Source organism: Bos grunniens, chromosome 10, assembly GCF_055505025.1.
Source record: "Bos grunniens cultivar Pamir isolate PY7600 chromosome 10, Bosgru_T2T1.0, whole genome shotgun sequence".
Lineage (NCBI taxonomy): Eukaryota > Metazoa > Chordata > Mammalia > Artiodactyla > Bovidae > Bos > Bos grunniens.
Genome location: NC_141174.1, coordinates 1,353,625 through 1,369,208, shown reverse-complemented (window position 1 = coordinate 1,369,208; position 15,584 = coordinate 1,353,625). Strand labels below are relative to the sequence as shown.

The following is a 15,584-nucleotide window of genomic DNA, read 5'->3' as shown; positions in this document are numbered from 1 at the left end:
CAACCATCTCATCCTCTGTCGTGCCCTTCTCCTGCTGCCTTCAATCTTTCCCAGCATCAGGGTCTTTTCCAATGAGTCAGTTACTTGCATCAGGTGGCCAAATGCTCAGCAAATGTTATTATTATTTTTTTTTTAATTTTCAGTCTCAACTGCTGGCTGCCAGGGAAGCCCATCAAATGCTCTCTTTAAGCTGTTTCCATTTCTCCATTTGTCCTCTTCACCTTCAGCATGTTTGTGGGCACACACGTATGACATGCATGACAGTACATATTGTACATGTATATTTTACAGTCATATATATTATAATCTCAGGCACAGGGTTTACAGTTGGAATTTCTAGATTAAATCCAAACCTGTCTTACCCCTGAATATGTACAATGATTACATTTGTATTTTTTCTGTTACACTCAAATGGGTAATCAGGTTAGTGACAGAAGTGATATTAAAATTTGAGATTCCTGACATAGGGTTGCATTCTTTCTATTTTTCTTCAATTTAACATTACTTTATTCCCCAGTGGCTCAGATGGTAAACTATTTGCCTGTAATGCAAGAGACCCAGGTCCAGTCCCTGGGCCGGGAAGATTCCCTGGAGAAGGGAATGGCAATCCACTCCATTATTCTTGCCTGGAGAATTCTGTGGACAGAGGAGCCTGGCAGGCTACAGTCTGTGGGGTCATAAAGAAGGAACACGACTGAGCAAGTAACACTTTCACTTTTAAAAATAATCATAGCCATTTTCTCTCAATATCATGAAATATTCCATTGTCTTTTGACTCTCAGTAAATTATGACTTCACATTGCAGTGCTGTGCTCAGTCGTGCCAACTCTTTGAGACCCCATAGACTGTAGCCAAGGTGGCTTAATGGTAAAGAATCTACCTGCCAATGACTTCAAAAGAATGTGGCTTCAGTTCATTTCAGTTCAGTCGCTCAGTTGTGTCCGATTCTTTTCGACACCGTGGACTGCAGCACGCCAGGCCTCCCTGTCCATCACCAACTCCCAGAGTTCACCCAAACTCATGTCCATTGAGTCAGTGATGCCATCCAACCATCTCATTCTGCTGTCTCCTTCGCCTCCCACCCTCAATCTTTCCCAGCATCAGGGTCTTTTCGGATGAGTCAGCTCTTCGAATCAGGTAGCCAAAGTATTGGAGTTTCAGCTTCAACATCAGTCCTTCCAATGAATATTCAGGACTGATTTCCTTTAGGATGGACTGGTTGGATCTCCTTGCAATCCAAGGGATTTCTTGATTCCTGATCTTTTAATAAATTAGAAAGTTTATTGACTTAAATCTTTAATGAAATCCCAGTGATCATCCAGGTGGTCAGAAGAATCTGCTTCAGGAAATACATAAATCTTCACATGGCACATTTTCAATTTTCAGATGTTAATTTCATTAATACATAATCTAATCTTAGAGCCCCTGAACAAGGGCTCACACTCTATTTTATGCTCCATCCCTGATTCATGGCAAGATCTTGGGTAAGTCATTTGACCTTCTTATATTTCAATGTGTCAAACTGCCATAAAACTGAGTAAAGCATGACCTCATTACAAATCCAATAGACTTGAAAGCTGTACTTTGATAAAGAATTATCAAAAGAGAACTCTAGCTGGTAAAATGTAAAGAATCACAATAATGAATTTTACTGTAATAAGTAAGATGACTTTGAAATACGGTCTTTAGCAAATAAAGTCATGAAAAAGTTCAAAGTGTTTTATTTGGGTGAAATAGGTTAAATGATGGAAGGAGAAACATTATTTTAGAAAATGCCTGGTTTTCAAAACCATGGATTCTAGCAACTTAATTATAAGGAACAGAAGACTATCAGAACCTAATAAACCTTTAAGAATTAAATACATTTCATCTCGAGGCCATTTTTCCTCCTTCTTATACAATGTATACCAACTTTTTAAAATGTATTTAACTACTGTATGAAAAGCCTGGCAAAAGAATACCAATTCCCTTAGCATATTTGGCCATTTAGACTGTAACTCACTGTATTACCGAATATTCTTTTAACTGACTTTATATTAGTCCCTTTCCCCCTATTTCCAACTCCCCTATTAACATACAGTTTATTCCCATTCAAGTCTTCGCCCAGGAAGACAGGATGATGGTGACAATCACGTTCAGTAGATGGTGTCTTTCTCATCTGCCGAGGGAGGCAGCGCCATTCCCTGGCTCCCTGTGGCAGACTCCCTTTAGATTGCACAGCTGGTTCCCCCTTTCCTACCGCATTCCAGAAGGCATATCAGTAAAAACAGTTCCATAGGTATTTGTCTGAGGCTATCACATAAGTCCTGGGCAACTACATTTTCCATTGTTTTAAAATTCTTTTCTGCAGACTGTGTCAAAGCCAGAAACAAGCATAACCTAGCAAAGCCCTTCTAGTGAGGTTGTCAATCACACACTTTGCCACATTCTCTGAAAGAGTATGCAAATAATAACTTGCAACTGTTGCCCAGGCCCTGTAAACAAAAGATCAGATTCTGTGCTCTGCCTTGGCAAGAAAAGAAACTGCAGCATTTTGTCAAGATTTTTACAAACTTCTGGGCTTTACATTTATAACTGATATGGTCCTTTTTCTGCTATACAGAAAATTGAAAATATGAGTAAATTTTAGATTAAAATACTACTTGAAATATAATTAAGATTGTGCATTTAAAAACTGGTCGAGCTCCAAAGTAGAGTCAATTAAACTGTGTGTTCCAACCCTAATCTAGGGGATTCTATGTATCTGTTGTTTTCCTTCTTTGTTTCTGCGGATCTACGAATAAAGATCTGATCTGTTAGGACCAGGTAACTAACATAAAAAAAAAAAAAAAAAATCAAAGCATGGGGTTTGAAAGTCTACAGAAGATGCACAGGTACATTGATTTCAGTAAGACTAGGGTCAGGATGAGTAGTGTTTTCCATAGGGGAAAAAAAATACAGTAGGAGAGGGAGATTATTCAAGCATACAAAAAAAAATTCAGTGGAAACGTAAAAACATTAAGGTAAGACTGGCTAAGCATATGAGCATGACACGGATTTAGCAATCGAGCATATATATTCATTTGTCTCCGACATTACTCAAAGAGCAAACGTCTAAGCAGTTTCTTGCGCGAAGACACTTGCTCCCTCCAGACCCCTGTCCTCGGTCGCCGAAGGTGCGGCTGCCCTCACCCCAGAACTGCCCTTGGCTCCCCAGGGGCGGGGGCCAGCGGGAGACCGCGAGGCCAGGGCCAGTCCACTGCCCCGGGGCGCGAGATGCGAGGGGCGGGTGGTGGGGGTAGGAAGGGGCAGGGGTCCCGCCGGTGGGGTGGGGGCCTGGGGCGAGGGGCGGGGCCCTTCTGAAGCCAGAGCCGCCCCCCGTCGGCTACGCAGCCCCTCTGTCTTCGCCCTGGTCCGGGCTGGCACCTGCGTGCACTTCTGGGCACACGTCTCCGCTGGGGGTCCCAGGCCCGCCGGCGGCCGCAGGCCCGCCGGCGGCCGCGCGCGCAAAGGGTCGGCAGGAGGCCGGGCGCCCCGGGGGCGGGGCCCGGGGCGGGGCCGGGGCCGGGGCGGGGCCAGGCAGCGAGGCCCGGCCCTCGCGGCGCGGCGCAGGGCGAGGCGGCGGCGCGGCGGCGGAGGGATACGCGGCGCCATATATATAGCGCGGGGCGCAGGCTCGCGGCGCGGCGGCGGTGCTGGGAGCCTGGCGGGTGCGGAGCCGTTAGCGCAGTTGGCGGCAGCGGCGGTCGGCGGCGGCACAGCGCTCAGCGCACACGGGGCCCCGGCAGCAGCTGTAGCGGAGGCGCCCTGCGGTCCCGGCCCCTGCGCGGCCACCCTCGCTCTCTCGGCCTCCCTGCCTCGCTCGCACCATGGTAGGTGGGGCGCGGCGAGTGCCGGCGCCGCGGCCGCCTGCCCGCGCTCTCCCTCTCCGGACCCTGTCTCTCTTCCCGTCTTTCCCTCGCTGGGTGGCTTTTCCTGGCTTCCGGGTGTTGCGCAGCCGCTGCGGGTCAGGACGCGCTCTGGGTTTGCATCCCAGTTTCCTCGGCTGGGCAGCCCCGTTTACGTTTCGGCCCGTCGTGGGGCCGGGGTTTGCCGCGCCTGGCCCCAGGCGGGGGTTCTGGTCACGCCGGGGCCCCCGCACCCGCTCGCTCAGCCGTCCGCCCCCGGGCTGCCCTAGGGGTGGGGGTCCGGGCGGGGCCGCGGCCAGACCCCGGCTCGCGGGCAGCGGAGAATGAATGGGCCGGAGCGAGCCGGTGGCGCACGTCGCCGCGGTCGGAGCGCGGGGCCGCAGCCGTCCCCTCGGGGCGCTCCTCCCGCCTGCCTCCTGGGGGGCGCGGCGCGGGCGTGGGTCGGGAAGGAAGGAGCCGGGGAGGGTGGGGTGGGGGCAGGAAGGCGCGGGGCGGGGGGCAGCGGGGGCGGAAGCGGCGGGCCGGCCGACCGCCCTACCCGGGCGGGGCCCTGCGGCGGCCCGGGGCCCTCGTCGCGGCGTCCGGCGCCCCTTCAGACCCGCCCCGCGCGGCGGTGGAGGCGAGTGGGGCCGCGGGGCACCGGGTGGGCCCCCCCGCGGGAGGCGCTCGGCCGCGCTAACTGGGGCGGGGGGCGGGGAGGAGCGCTGGCGCGCGCCGCGGTCTCCAGTGGAGACGCGAAGTTTGTGCTCCGGGGGAGGTGGCGGCGCGCAGGGCAGAAGCGGGTGGGAGGCGCGGGGCGCGCTCGTGCCCCTCCCGCGGCGGGTGTGGGGGGTTCTCCCTGGCCTGGAGGGAGAGGCGCCCTGCGCCCTGCTCCCAGGGCGACCTCGCCCGGCACTTTCTCCGGCCCGCGCTCCCTCCCGTCCGAGGCGAGGTGCCCTCCCCGTTTCCGCCTCTTCTGCGGCTCCTCGGCGGCCAGATGCGCCCGTGCGCCTCTCCGGGTGTGCCATCCCCCGGTCGGCAGGGCTGACATCACCCCCCGCCTTTCTGGCTCGGCGGGGCGGGGAGGCGGCTCTCGGCGGGGCCCGCGCACCTCTGCCCCGAGGCCGATGCGGTGTGGCGGTGAGCGTGTCCCTCTGTGTCGAGGCGGGCCGACAGCCTCGATCTCCACTCTCAGAGGACACTTCCCCGGCGAGGTGACAGCTTCTTTTGCGAGGTGTGGTCGGCAGCGCTTCCTGTTGTAGGAGGCAGAGACGTAGCCCTGGCATTACATAAATCCTCGTGTCTCCTTCCTTCGCTATAAAGAAAACCGGCGTGCCGTGTCTGGGGTAGGGAGGAGAGGAGACACAGTTCTAATTTGAAAAAAATGTTTCCTCCCTAAGTCAGTATGTTGGAACATCACTCTTACTGTGAAAGTTTTCATTTGCGAGTTCGAATAAATTGCCATCAGCTTTCTACTAGGACTTGTTTTGGAACTGGCTTCGTTAGACATCCTTCATTAAAATAAAAATACATATTATCTGTCCTTGAGATGCCGAATTCCCATGGTTGGAGGCACAAGATCAGCGTTGCAGAGACCAAATAATGCAAGTGAGAATTACTTTCGTGGCCATTACCACCTCTAGTAAAGTGTGTTTATTAGGAGCAGCTCTTAGATCTCCCTTAAAAAGGTTAGAGTAAATATCCTCTAGCAAAGTTAATAGTTCCTCTCAAAAAAGGGAGGGCAGAGTCTCATAATTATTATGTAGTTTCTGTGTGCTTCATTTTTGCAGGTTTGTAACAGCTCGATTGTAGGACCGTTCTATTATTTCCACCCCCACCCCCCAGCTTTTGAATCATAGGATAATTTGACCAAGGACATTAGTTGTTCTAAATGATAGGCTTTTAACAAATAACTGCCTAATTTTAGTGATTGGAAAGCATGGAAATGAAGTTGGTAGGATAACCCATTGCTGTATATTTTTTTTCCACTTAATTGTATCTCGTAAAGTAGATATAAAAGCCTGTTAATCCAAGCCAGTGCCATTATGTAACGCCAGTTTGGAGATTTGGAGTGCCCGCAGCGGTGCGCAAGGTGCACCGAAGGCCTGACCTGGCCCCGGTCCTGGCTGCAGGGCCAGCCGCGGCAGGTTGGGTCCCTCCGTGGATGGCCGCGGAGAGCGCGGCGTCCTGCAGTAGGTGGCGCACTTCTTCCCAGAGCCGGGCCCTGCGGCTGCAGTGGGCCTGTTGCCACTAGAGGTGCCATTTCTCAGATGATGAACTGACTCTCCTGGTTCGACCCACCGCAGAGCAGAGAGCCCTTAGGCCCAGAGAAGAAAAGCTGAAGTGAGACCTTGCTAACTTGTCATCCTTTGTTAATAGCGTAAAGGGTTCCCTGCACTCTAATTGTTTCTCTTAAATGACATGGTTGAAATTTTCACAGCTGAGAAATATCATTATTAAAAGACTTAATTGGAAAAGCTATGCTGACTCCAGACTCCGGTGGGTTGAATTGTAACCTTTTCTTTTTCTATGCAGGCTGATCAGCTGACTGAAGAGCAGATTGCTGGTAAGTGGTGACTACAGGGAGTCTCGGTAGACCAGAACTAGATAGACTCAGTTCTGGTGACTCTTCCCTCTCCCCTTAGTATGAGCGGTTTTCTAAGGATTTTATTGAAATGCAAACAACAAGCAGAAATATTTAGGTTAAATGTTACTCCTTGTCAGTCTTTTGGAGATAATGCAAAAGTAAGTGGAACTAAGGATGCCCACTTGTTACACTGTGGAGTGCGCACTTCAGGGTATGCTGGGCTTTGTATGGAATGAGAGTGCATGGAGCCTCCTGTTCAAAAATGCAGTCTAGAATTCTTAGGCCACTTTGTGATGCGCTGTGAAAGCGTGTGCCTGCTGTTCTAAATCGGGTGGGCGAGGAGGACAGTGAGGACCCCCGTAATCATGGCCAGGGGAATGAAGTCAGTGTAGAGTTTAGCTTTTAATATTCCCTGGAGGACTGTTTTGGGTTTTTTTGACCTCGGTATGTGGCGTGCCAGATCTTAGTTCCCCAATCAGGGATTGAACTGTGCCCCTTGTATTGGGAGTGCAGAGCCTTAAACCACTGGACTGCCTGGGAAGTCCCTGGAGAGGTTTTTTGAGATGGTTTCTCTTCAGGAAACCAGGATTGCCTTTGAAATACTCTGAATGCCATGCAGAGAGAGCACACTGTTTACCAGGGATTGTCCATTTCTGGTAACTACCTCTCCTGTTGCTGTGAAACAAGGAGTTCTCACAGCTGTAGAGATTTCACGGGAAGGGACCTTTCGGACCAGTCTTGACTTGTCAGACTGGACCTGCACTAGACTGCGGAAGCTTAGCCTTCAAAGCGAGGGGCTTGCCGTTGGTGGGCCTGGTTGCCTGTGGTGACGTTTGCTCTGTGTTCTGTGTGAAGGCACGGCCAGTGTGACTGTTGTGGTCTTTGTTTCAGCAGATAAGGAGCAGGCAGCTTCTGTTAACTTGCACAACTTGGCTTGCTTTGGCAAGTTCAGGGGACGGGCGTGCTGTGACTGGGTTGGGTGAAGACATTCATTCTAAAAGGTAAACTTGTGTTTTCAGAATTCAAGGAAGCTTTCTCCCTGTTTGACAAAGACGGTGATGGCACCATCACAACCAAGGAACTTGGAACCGTCATGAGGTCGTTGGGCCAGAACCCAACAGAAGCCGAATTGCAGGACATGATCAACGAGGTGGACGCTGATGGTAAGGGCTTTAGAGCTGTGAATGAGTGCCAGTGTTGTGTAATTCAAGTTGAGACATGTTACCAGATTGTCTTTCAAGTGTCGAGACCAAGGCAAATGTGCAAAGATCCTTTCTGTGGTTTCCTTAGGCCGTTGACAATTAAAATAGAAGATTACGGGCCTGCCTCTAGCCCTACTCGCTGTCCAGAACATTTCCTGGATCAGATCACAGTATTGTTCTTTTCTACTTGCCATGACCTGTAGCTCAGTCTTTATCAACTGGCTCATGCGTCTGCACGGAGTACTATGGGGAAAGTAAAAATAAATAGCCATAGACCTTTAAAAAGGCTTGGTTGTCTCAGGAGACAAACCCCAAGTGAAGTGGGGGAAGAGCCTTCTTAGATGTTAACGTATAGAAGTGAGCACAGTGTGAGCTGTCAGTGTGTTTATTGAAGAGAATTTCAGGGATCACGTGAGGCTTGGAGGTGGGGTGCGTGATGACTGAAGGGACTAGATTTACAGAAGCTGCCAGGAAGGCGCGGAGCCAGAAGGAACTTGCCGTTCGGTCACTTGCTGTCTGGACTCCAGAACAGTGGACAGGAGGCCTTTTTACTGCTTGCTTCTGTCAGCAAGTAGTTTTTAATCACTCCCCTCTGCCCACAAAGAAAAACCACGTGCTTTAGAAATATCAAATTAGTAAGTTTGATGTATATAATATATGTAATCAAATCTGTAAACATAACATTGTGGAACATTCGTAAATTTTGAAAAGATGAAACAGGAATAAACAGTTTGGGTCTAGACTTTCTTGATCAGCTTGACAGTAGCCATTTAAAAATATGGTAAATAAAGTATGGTATAGTGTGAAAAAACAGAATTATACTGCTGGTCACGTATTTAGAAGCAGGGGTTTGGGGTCAGCTCTTTAACAGTGGTTTAAGTCCATTTGAGCTACTTCTAAGGACTGTTTTCATCGTTAATAATTTGGAGAAAGAGGTTTATTCATAGTTCTGTCTCATTTGACTGCTAAGGTGATCGACCATCTGGGAACATAGCGTGGCTCTCTTATAGTTGAGCCCAGGAAGCTGTCTTGGGACTGGCAAAATGTATTAGGCCCTCTGATTGTATGGAACAAGGAGGGGAAGTTTTCTCAAGCTATAGAATCTAACATTTGCAATGAATGAATATGTTGATGCTGAAGGACATCACTATAGGGCTATAAGAGATCATTTCAGACAACTGGTTTCTGTCTGCCCTGAACATCAATAATGCTTTAAATTTTTGGAGGCCAAAACGCTTTGAAGGAATCTGTGAATTACTAGTTTGTTGGTACTGGTGAAAAAGAGTAACTTCACATAAGGCTTTTTTTGGTTCTAATTTTTATTTCTGTTTAGTTCAAGTTACACTGTTTATCTGGTGGCTTGTCTCTGGTGTATTCATCTGACTGTTGGTTTTAAAGGAGGAGTTTGGAATACTGGCCACAGAACAGATTCTGCTGACAGTTTCCTGATTGATAATGATTTGAGCTGAGAAAACACTTGGGAGCCATGCTCTTAGTAGGAAGTAAAGATACTGAGTTGGGAGAGACGGTCAGGTGACTTCCGTGCAGTGTCCGAGAGGCGCCTCCTGGAGAAGGCTTCCCAGCACTCGTGGTCCCGGCACGAGTCCCCTTTTCCCCACTCATGTCTTCCCCACTCACTTTCTTCTTGAAGACCTTGGCGGCTCAGTGACGGGCCTTTTCCAGCATCCCTGGTGTGGCAGAGTTAGACTGAGGACCTCCCTGGCTTGGGGGAAGGCAGTCTCAGGGCCTCCCTTGGGAGGGAAGGATGCAGCCAGCACTGCTGTGGCCTTTTTTTTTTTTCCTGTTGAACTGTACAGACCTTTCAGTGGCCAAGAAACTGTGTGTACAGTTTCCTTTGCATCATTAAATGCTATCCTGGGCATTGATTACTAGTTTAATTACATGAATCATGTGAAATTGCCCTGTGAAGTTTTTGAATAATTTAGACCTAAGATAATACAACCTGATAAAGCAGTTCACCAGTTTGTCTTACCAAATGCTTACTGTTCTATAAAATGATTCTAAAATTACCTCTTCAGTAGCGTTAACTGGAGCACTTATTTTACACACGCTTTTGTTTTTTAATTTGAGGTAATGGCACCATTGACTTCCCAGAATTTTTGACTATGATGGCTAGAAAAATGAAAGACACCGACAGTGAAGAGGAAATCCGCGAGGCGTTCCGAGTCTTCGATAAGGTGACCCCGTGTCTGCATTGCTGACTTTGTGGCCGTCGTTTCTAAAAGCTTTCACACGCTTTTCTAGTTAGAACGTTTTACCTACCTGCCTGAGCCTCTGTAATCTCACTTTCAAATATTCCTGACTTACTGCAGTAACCTTATCATGTGAGAGTAAGCATAATAAGTAGTAGAGAAATTTTGAACCAGGTTTCTTGACTCTTGGAGTTTCTTTTGCTTTTTAAAAAGCCCCTGCGGTTTCTGCACTGGCTGCCTGCACGTGTTTAGTGGTGGGGGGAGCTAGAGAGCTGGCAGGTACGCACGGGGCAGTGACTCTGTCGGAGCCCTGCCTGCCCACGGCACTGGGTCCCTGCCAGTAACCACTGTGGCGTGTTCGCAGGATGGCAATGGTTACATCAGCGCCGCAGAGCTCCGCCACGTCATGACAAACCTGGGAGAGAAGCTAACAGATGAGGAAGTAGATGAGATGATCAGAGAAGCAGACATCGACGGAGACGGGCAGGTCAACTACGAAGGTGAGCCACCACGTTGGCTTAGCTTGCTTTGTGATGGTCCTCCCTGTAGGACCTGTGAGCAAGTTAACTACTGCAGCTAGGGGCTTTTTCCCTTATTCAGACTAGAGATGTTACCTTCACTAAAGCTGCTTCTGAAGATAACTGAAAGTTATGATTATTTGTCTTTTCAGAATTCGTACAGATGATGACTGCAAAATGAAGACCTACTTTCAACTCCTTTTTCCCCCCTCTAGAAGAATCAAATTGAATCTTTTACTTACCTCTTGCAAAAAAAAAAAAAAAAAAAAGTTCATTTACTCATTCTGTTTCTATATAGCAAAACTGAATGTCAAAAGTACCTTCTGTCCACACACACAAAATCTGCATGTATTGGTTGGTGGTCCTGTCCCCTAAAGATCAAGCTACACATGAGTTTTCCGATATAAATACTTGTCCTACCTTAACGATAAGGAAGCACTTAGTGGGCTCCTGGCAGGCCCGTCTGCTCATGATTAATCACACTGTTCGGGCTGGCCAGTTTTTCATGCATGCAGCTTGACAATTGAGCACAGTCAGGCGTTTGTATTAAAAATGAAAAAGTGAAAAAACAAATTCAAAACCTACTCAGAGGGGTTCTAGTTCAAATTGTTAGTGTAAATTGTAGCTGGTTTACTGAGAAGAGGCGTTTAAAATCGGCTCGCCTCAGGAGCCGCGGGTAACTGTCCAGGCGGAGCGCCCTGCTGCGGGGCGGGCCTCTCTACCGCCCCCTGGCGACCGTGACGCGCTGGCGGTGCGCCCGTCTGTGTCTGCGGCGTTGTCCGCGTTGTGCTGAGTGGAATGGGTGTCAGGCTATCACCATTCATACAAATTTTTAAAAAGAAACTTTTATCAAGGGAGCATCTTTGGACTCTCTGTTTTTAAAACCTTCCGAACCGTGACTTGGAGCCGGCAGAGTAGGCTGTGGCTGTGGACCTCAGCACAACCATCAACACTGCTGTTCAAGAATTCACAATTCACGTCCATTCCAAGTTGTAAATGCTAGTCTTTTTTTTTTTTTTTTTCCAATAAAAAGACCATTAACTTAAAGTGGTGTTAAATGCTTTGTAAAGCTCAGACCTGAACGGGGACGAGCCAGTCGGAGGGGAGGCCCGTGTACCTTTAAAAATGCCCACAGCCCAGTTTTGGGTACCCCCCAGCCACACAGACACGCATCCCAGCACCAACCGCTGAGCCCACGACCTTGCCCCAAACCAAGCAGATACTGACGGCTTCATCTTGTTCACGGACACGTAGGTCTACTTGTTTCCCTGGGGGAGGGGGAGTGAATCGTGGTGACTTACTGATTATTCAGGCAGTGGCGCTCTTAAATGAAGGAAAAAACAAAAACCACTTTCTCTGAAGCATGTATTTAGGGGTTCTTGTCAATTGTGCTGCTGATTACTGTTTCATGTCACTATTTGAGACCATCTGTGCAAGAGATGATTTAGTGCATCTGTACCTGGGCCCTCGCTGTGTGTGGTAGAAGCAGTGGTCACTTTTCTAAGCCAGTCTCTTCAGGCCTAAAGGACACCACCAGTCACCTTGTGATTTAGTTTTTAATTTATGATTGTACTTTAGACTTCTGCTGTCTTTTTAACTTGACTTTGCTCCTCCCCACCCCCTGCCCCCAGTAGAACCAATTCTGACCTCCAACTTGAAAGTAAAACTCCAGCCCAGAGGGAATTTTGTATTTCTTTACAAAACTGTAACTGAAGCTAAAGAGATGCTGGTACTGATCTTGGCAGTGCGATTGGTCTGCCTAAAAGTCCCCTAAAAAGCGTGTTGGATTTAGTGCAGAGCTCTTTCTGAAGGCTGAATGTGCATTTTTCAGGGTGTTAACTGGTTGCGTCGTATTAGGAGATTGGGTTTTGAGTGTTCCTGTGTGGGAGTTCTTACTTTGCCCGGAAACAGCAGCAGGCTGCCAGTGAGGCGGTGAGACGCGCTCTGCAGCCCATCGGGTGCCTTCAGGGTTGGTTTATGGAGACCCTGTGCTTCTCGTCTGCTCCCCGCCTCTCTGGCATTTTGCAGCTCCTTCGTTTTCCCTGCCAGAGGGGTGGGTCAGAGCCGTGGAGAGGAGCCTGCCCCTCCGCTTGGCTGCTGCTCTCTGGGCTGGGTGGTCGGTAGAAGACAGGCTGGCGTCGTGGGTGAGGCTTGGCTTCCATAACTCCCTGAATCTGGAAGGAACATCAGTACCATAGAGGTTTTCTCCTGGTGAGATAGGAATGCGGTTTCTGGTTCGAGGAAGTGGATAACCTAGATATTTCTTCCCAGGAGGTCAAGTAGCCAGACTGGTGACCCATTCTCAGGCCTGTGGCCAATGGTCTCTTGGTAGCTTTAAAAAGGGTTAAGGACGATTCGGCTTGTTTTTCAGGAACTTTGCCTTCTGTCAGCCCTCTCGCCACGTCTTTTTCTAGGAGCTGGGTGGACTCCGTGTTGGTCCTGTGGCGTTTCCTAAAAGACCACCCTTGAAACCAGGTTAATAAGTGGCCAGGATCCTGTTTGGGAGCCGGAAATGTACCCCCAGCGAGTGCTGAGTTCCAGTTTGGCCTCGAGGGGAAGCCTAGTCCACTGGGGCCTTTCTGGCCTTGCGGGGGACGACCAGCCCCCTAGGGTTAGGTGTCCGCAGTCCACGGGGGTTTGTGAGGACATACGCTGGGCGAGGGGGCGCGACTCTGAAACTTAGCCAGAACCTTCCTGTAAACTCTGGCCCCACTTCTAACTGCTCTATAAATACATATACATATATTTATATATACATATAGAGTGACTAGTTTAACTGGCATCCGCTTGAGCCTGAGACTTGCCATAAAAAACTGCTGAGCCCTTGGCGCACACGCTCACAGTTTCGTTCTCCATCTGTTTGGGGTAGGTGTCGAGCAAACGTGTCTTGATGTTTCAGATGGGCTTCTGATGCACTGTTGCCAAGGAAGGCTTTTTTTTCCTGATTTTTTGACAAACGAGTTTTTTGCACACTTTAGATCGGTGACTTTGGGCAACTTTCAAACACACTGAAAACTAGCTGCTGTACATACTTTTATACCCTCTTCATAAGCGCATGTCTGACTACTTGTGACCATGTCGTGACGCGGGGCTGTCCAGTCGGCCTGGCGCTGCTTGGGCCGGCGGAGAAGCAGTGTGACTAGCGGCCCCTCAGCAGTCCCGGGAACTTCCTCCTGAACAAAGAGTGTGAATTTGGTCAAGTCTGCTCCTGGTTCATTCAGCCATTTTCAACATTTGAAGTAATTACTGTATATCCTAAATACACCTATCCTTTTGGCAGTGACTAGATTTCCACGAATGTGTCTTACTATATCCTTCAGCTGGCGGTTACTCTTAGCTCTTATTGATCCCTTGAAGTTGTTCTACAGGAGGCAAGTTCTGTGCTGTCTGTATCCCTCGGAGGAAGAAGGTAGTGGCGTGGGTGGAGTGTGTTCTTTCTCCAAATTGATTATAATGTTCATTAAACACGTCTGTAGCCAAGACGGTGGCAGTTCTCCTGTTACGGAAGTCGCCCTTCACCGTGGCGACGTGCGAAAGAGATGTACTCGAACGTTGCTGTGAATCTTCTGAGATGAACTGTTTGGAGATTAACCACCTCTCTGATGGGGGACCAACTCTATGGAAATTGTAAATAAGTTTTATTTATAAACCCGGCACTGTACTCAATAAACATTTCTGCAGCCTTTCATCTCCAACTGCGAACTCGAGGTTTTTAGCCCCGCTGCCGTCCATTCCATTTGCTCGGTGAACAGGCCGTACCTGCCCGCAGGTGTGAGTCCACCTGCGCCCTGGTACGCTGGCGGGGGGCAGAGCCACCACAGGGACGTCGCACTCGCCTAACCCTGGTTCTAAAGTTCAGGTCTGGGGACTTAGCCTGGTGGTGCAGTGGCTAAGGCTCTCCCTTCCCAGGGCAGGGAGCCGGGTTCAAACCCTGGTCAGAGAACTAGACCCCATGTGCTGCAATGAAATGAAGCCCGGAGTGGCCAAATATTTAAAAAAATACAGTTCAGGTGTTAATAGCTGACATTTTAGCACAGTATCCTGGCATTTTAATGTATCTGTGTTTGCTCTGTGTGAAAAGTTCACACCATGAAAAGATTCATTCCTCTTTAACCTCAAGGTTAAATTCAAGTCTCTTTAGAAATTGTGTGAAGAAGTACACTTTAGAAATTAGATGGGGGTTTAAATATTAGCTGGGAATTCACAGTTCCATAAGCAGCTGCTTCTGCCCAAGTCCCCAGCAGGACAGCTGAGGAAGGGCGGGGTCCGGGTGGCGGACCCGGGAGAGGGGCGGGGGGCGGTGGTGCAGTTCCCACTGAGAACCTTGGAGTGGAAACCTGGCCCTAACCGGTACTGCCCTAACCAGCGTGGCCCCCAGCCCCCGTCTCGAGACCGTGTCCTCAAGCAGGAGCAGCATCTGGCTGCCCCGTGTTTCAGAAGGGCCTTCCACAGGCTGCCTCGCCCCCTTAACAAAGCGCGAGGGAGCTGAGAAGGCGGGAATGGTTGCTGGTTAAGGCCCCGATTTGGTCAGAGGGCCTCCGCCTCTGCACCGCCAACCCCTGTGCAGGGGGACCGAGCCCTCTGCTGAGACCTCAGGCCTGGCCTGCAGCCCGTGGACAGGTTCTTTCCCTCTCTACACCTCAGTTCAGAAAGATGACTGGACTAGGCGCCTTGTTAGTCGCTCAGCCATGTCTGACTGCGACCCCAGCAGCCCACCAGGCCCCTCTGTCCATGGGATGCTCCAGGCAAGAAGACGAGTGGGTGGCCATTTCCTCCTCCAGGGGAACTTCCCGACACAGGGATCAAACCTGTGTCTCCTGCACTGCAGGCGGATTCTTTGCCACTGAGCCACCAGGGAAGCCCAGGTATCTTCTACCTGTGGCTTTCTAGGATTCTGACCAACCCAGCTTGGCATCGCTTGGTATTGAAATAGAAATTGCAGCCTAAAGGCTGGGAGGCAAAGGAGTATAGGTGTGTTATATACTTGGAGATGATAAATGGGATTTTAAAAGTCTCAGCAGCTTAATGTTGGGGGTGGGGCAGAGGGTTCAGTTCAGTTCAGTCGCTCAGTCGTGTCCGACTCTGCGACCCCATGGAGCAGAGGGTAAGTCTTGTTGTTAAGACTGTGGGATGTAATATTGGAACGTTGGTCAAGGAAACTGACCACGAAGCCGCTTCCATCCTCCTGGCAAGACAAA

General features: G+C 49.6%; 1 protein-coding gene across 2 annotated transcripts; it reads left to right on the top strand.

Annotated features, from left to right (window-relative positions):
• Positions 1-3,662: 3,662 nt before the first annotated feature.
• On the top strand, positions 3,663-14,081 carry CALM1 (calmodulin 1). 2 transcript variants are annotated; one of them, XM_086319146.1, is made up of 6 exons: positions 3,663-3,851; positions 6,402-6,432; positions 7,473-7,616; positions 9,747-9,853; positions 10,233-10,368; positions 10,539-14,081. In XM_086319146.1, exons 1-6 carry the CDS (start codon positions 3,849-3,851, stop codon positions 10,565-10,567), a joined length of 450 nt encoding a protein of 149 aa, XP_086175272.1. In that variant the 5' UTR covers positions 3,663-3,848; the 3' UTR covers positions 10,568-14,081. The 2 variants fall into 2 exon arrangements, with proteins under 2 accessions (XP_086175272.1, XP_086175271.1); XM_086319145.1 differs by lacking the exon at positions 3,663-3,851 and having other exon boundaries at positions 6,396-6,432.
• The last annotated feature ends 1,503 nt before the right edge of the window (positions 14,082-15,584 follow it).

Excerpts from the sequence above, each read along its gene's own strand:
- CALM1 (XM_086319145.1), top strand. The coding sequence starts at position 6,396 with ATGCAGGCTGATCAGCTGACTGAAGAGCAGATTGCTG. Across the intron at positions 6,433-7,472 it reads GACTGAAGAGCAGATTGCTG|AATTCAAGGAAGCTTTCTCC; the intron begins GTAAGTGGTGAC and ends TTGTGTTTTCAG. Across the intron at positions 10,369-10,538 it reads CGGGCAGGTCAACTACGAAG|AATTCGTACAGATGATGACT; the intron begins GTGAGCCACCAC and ends TTGTCTTTTCAG.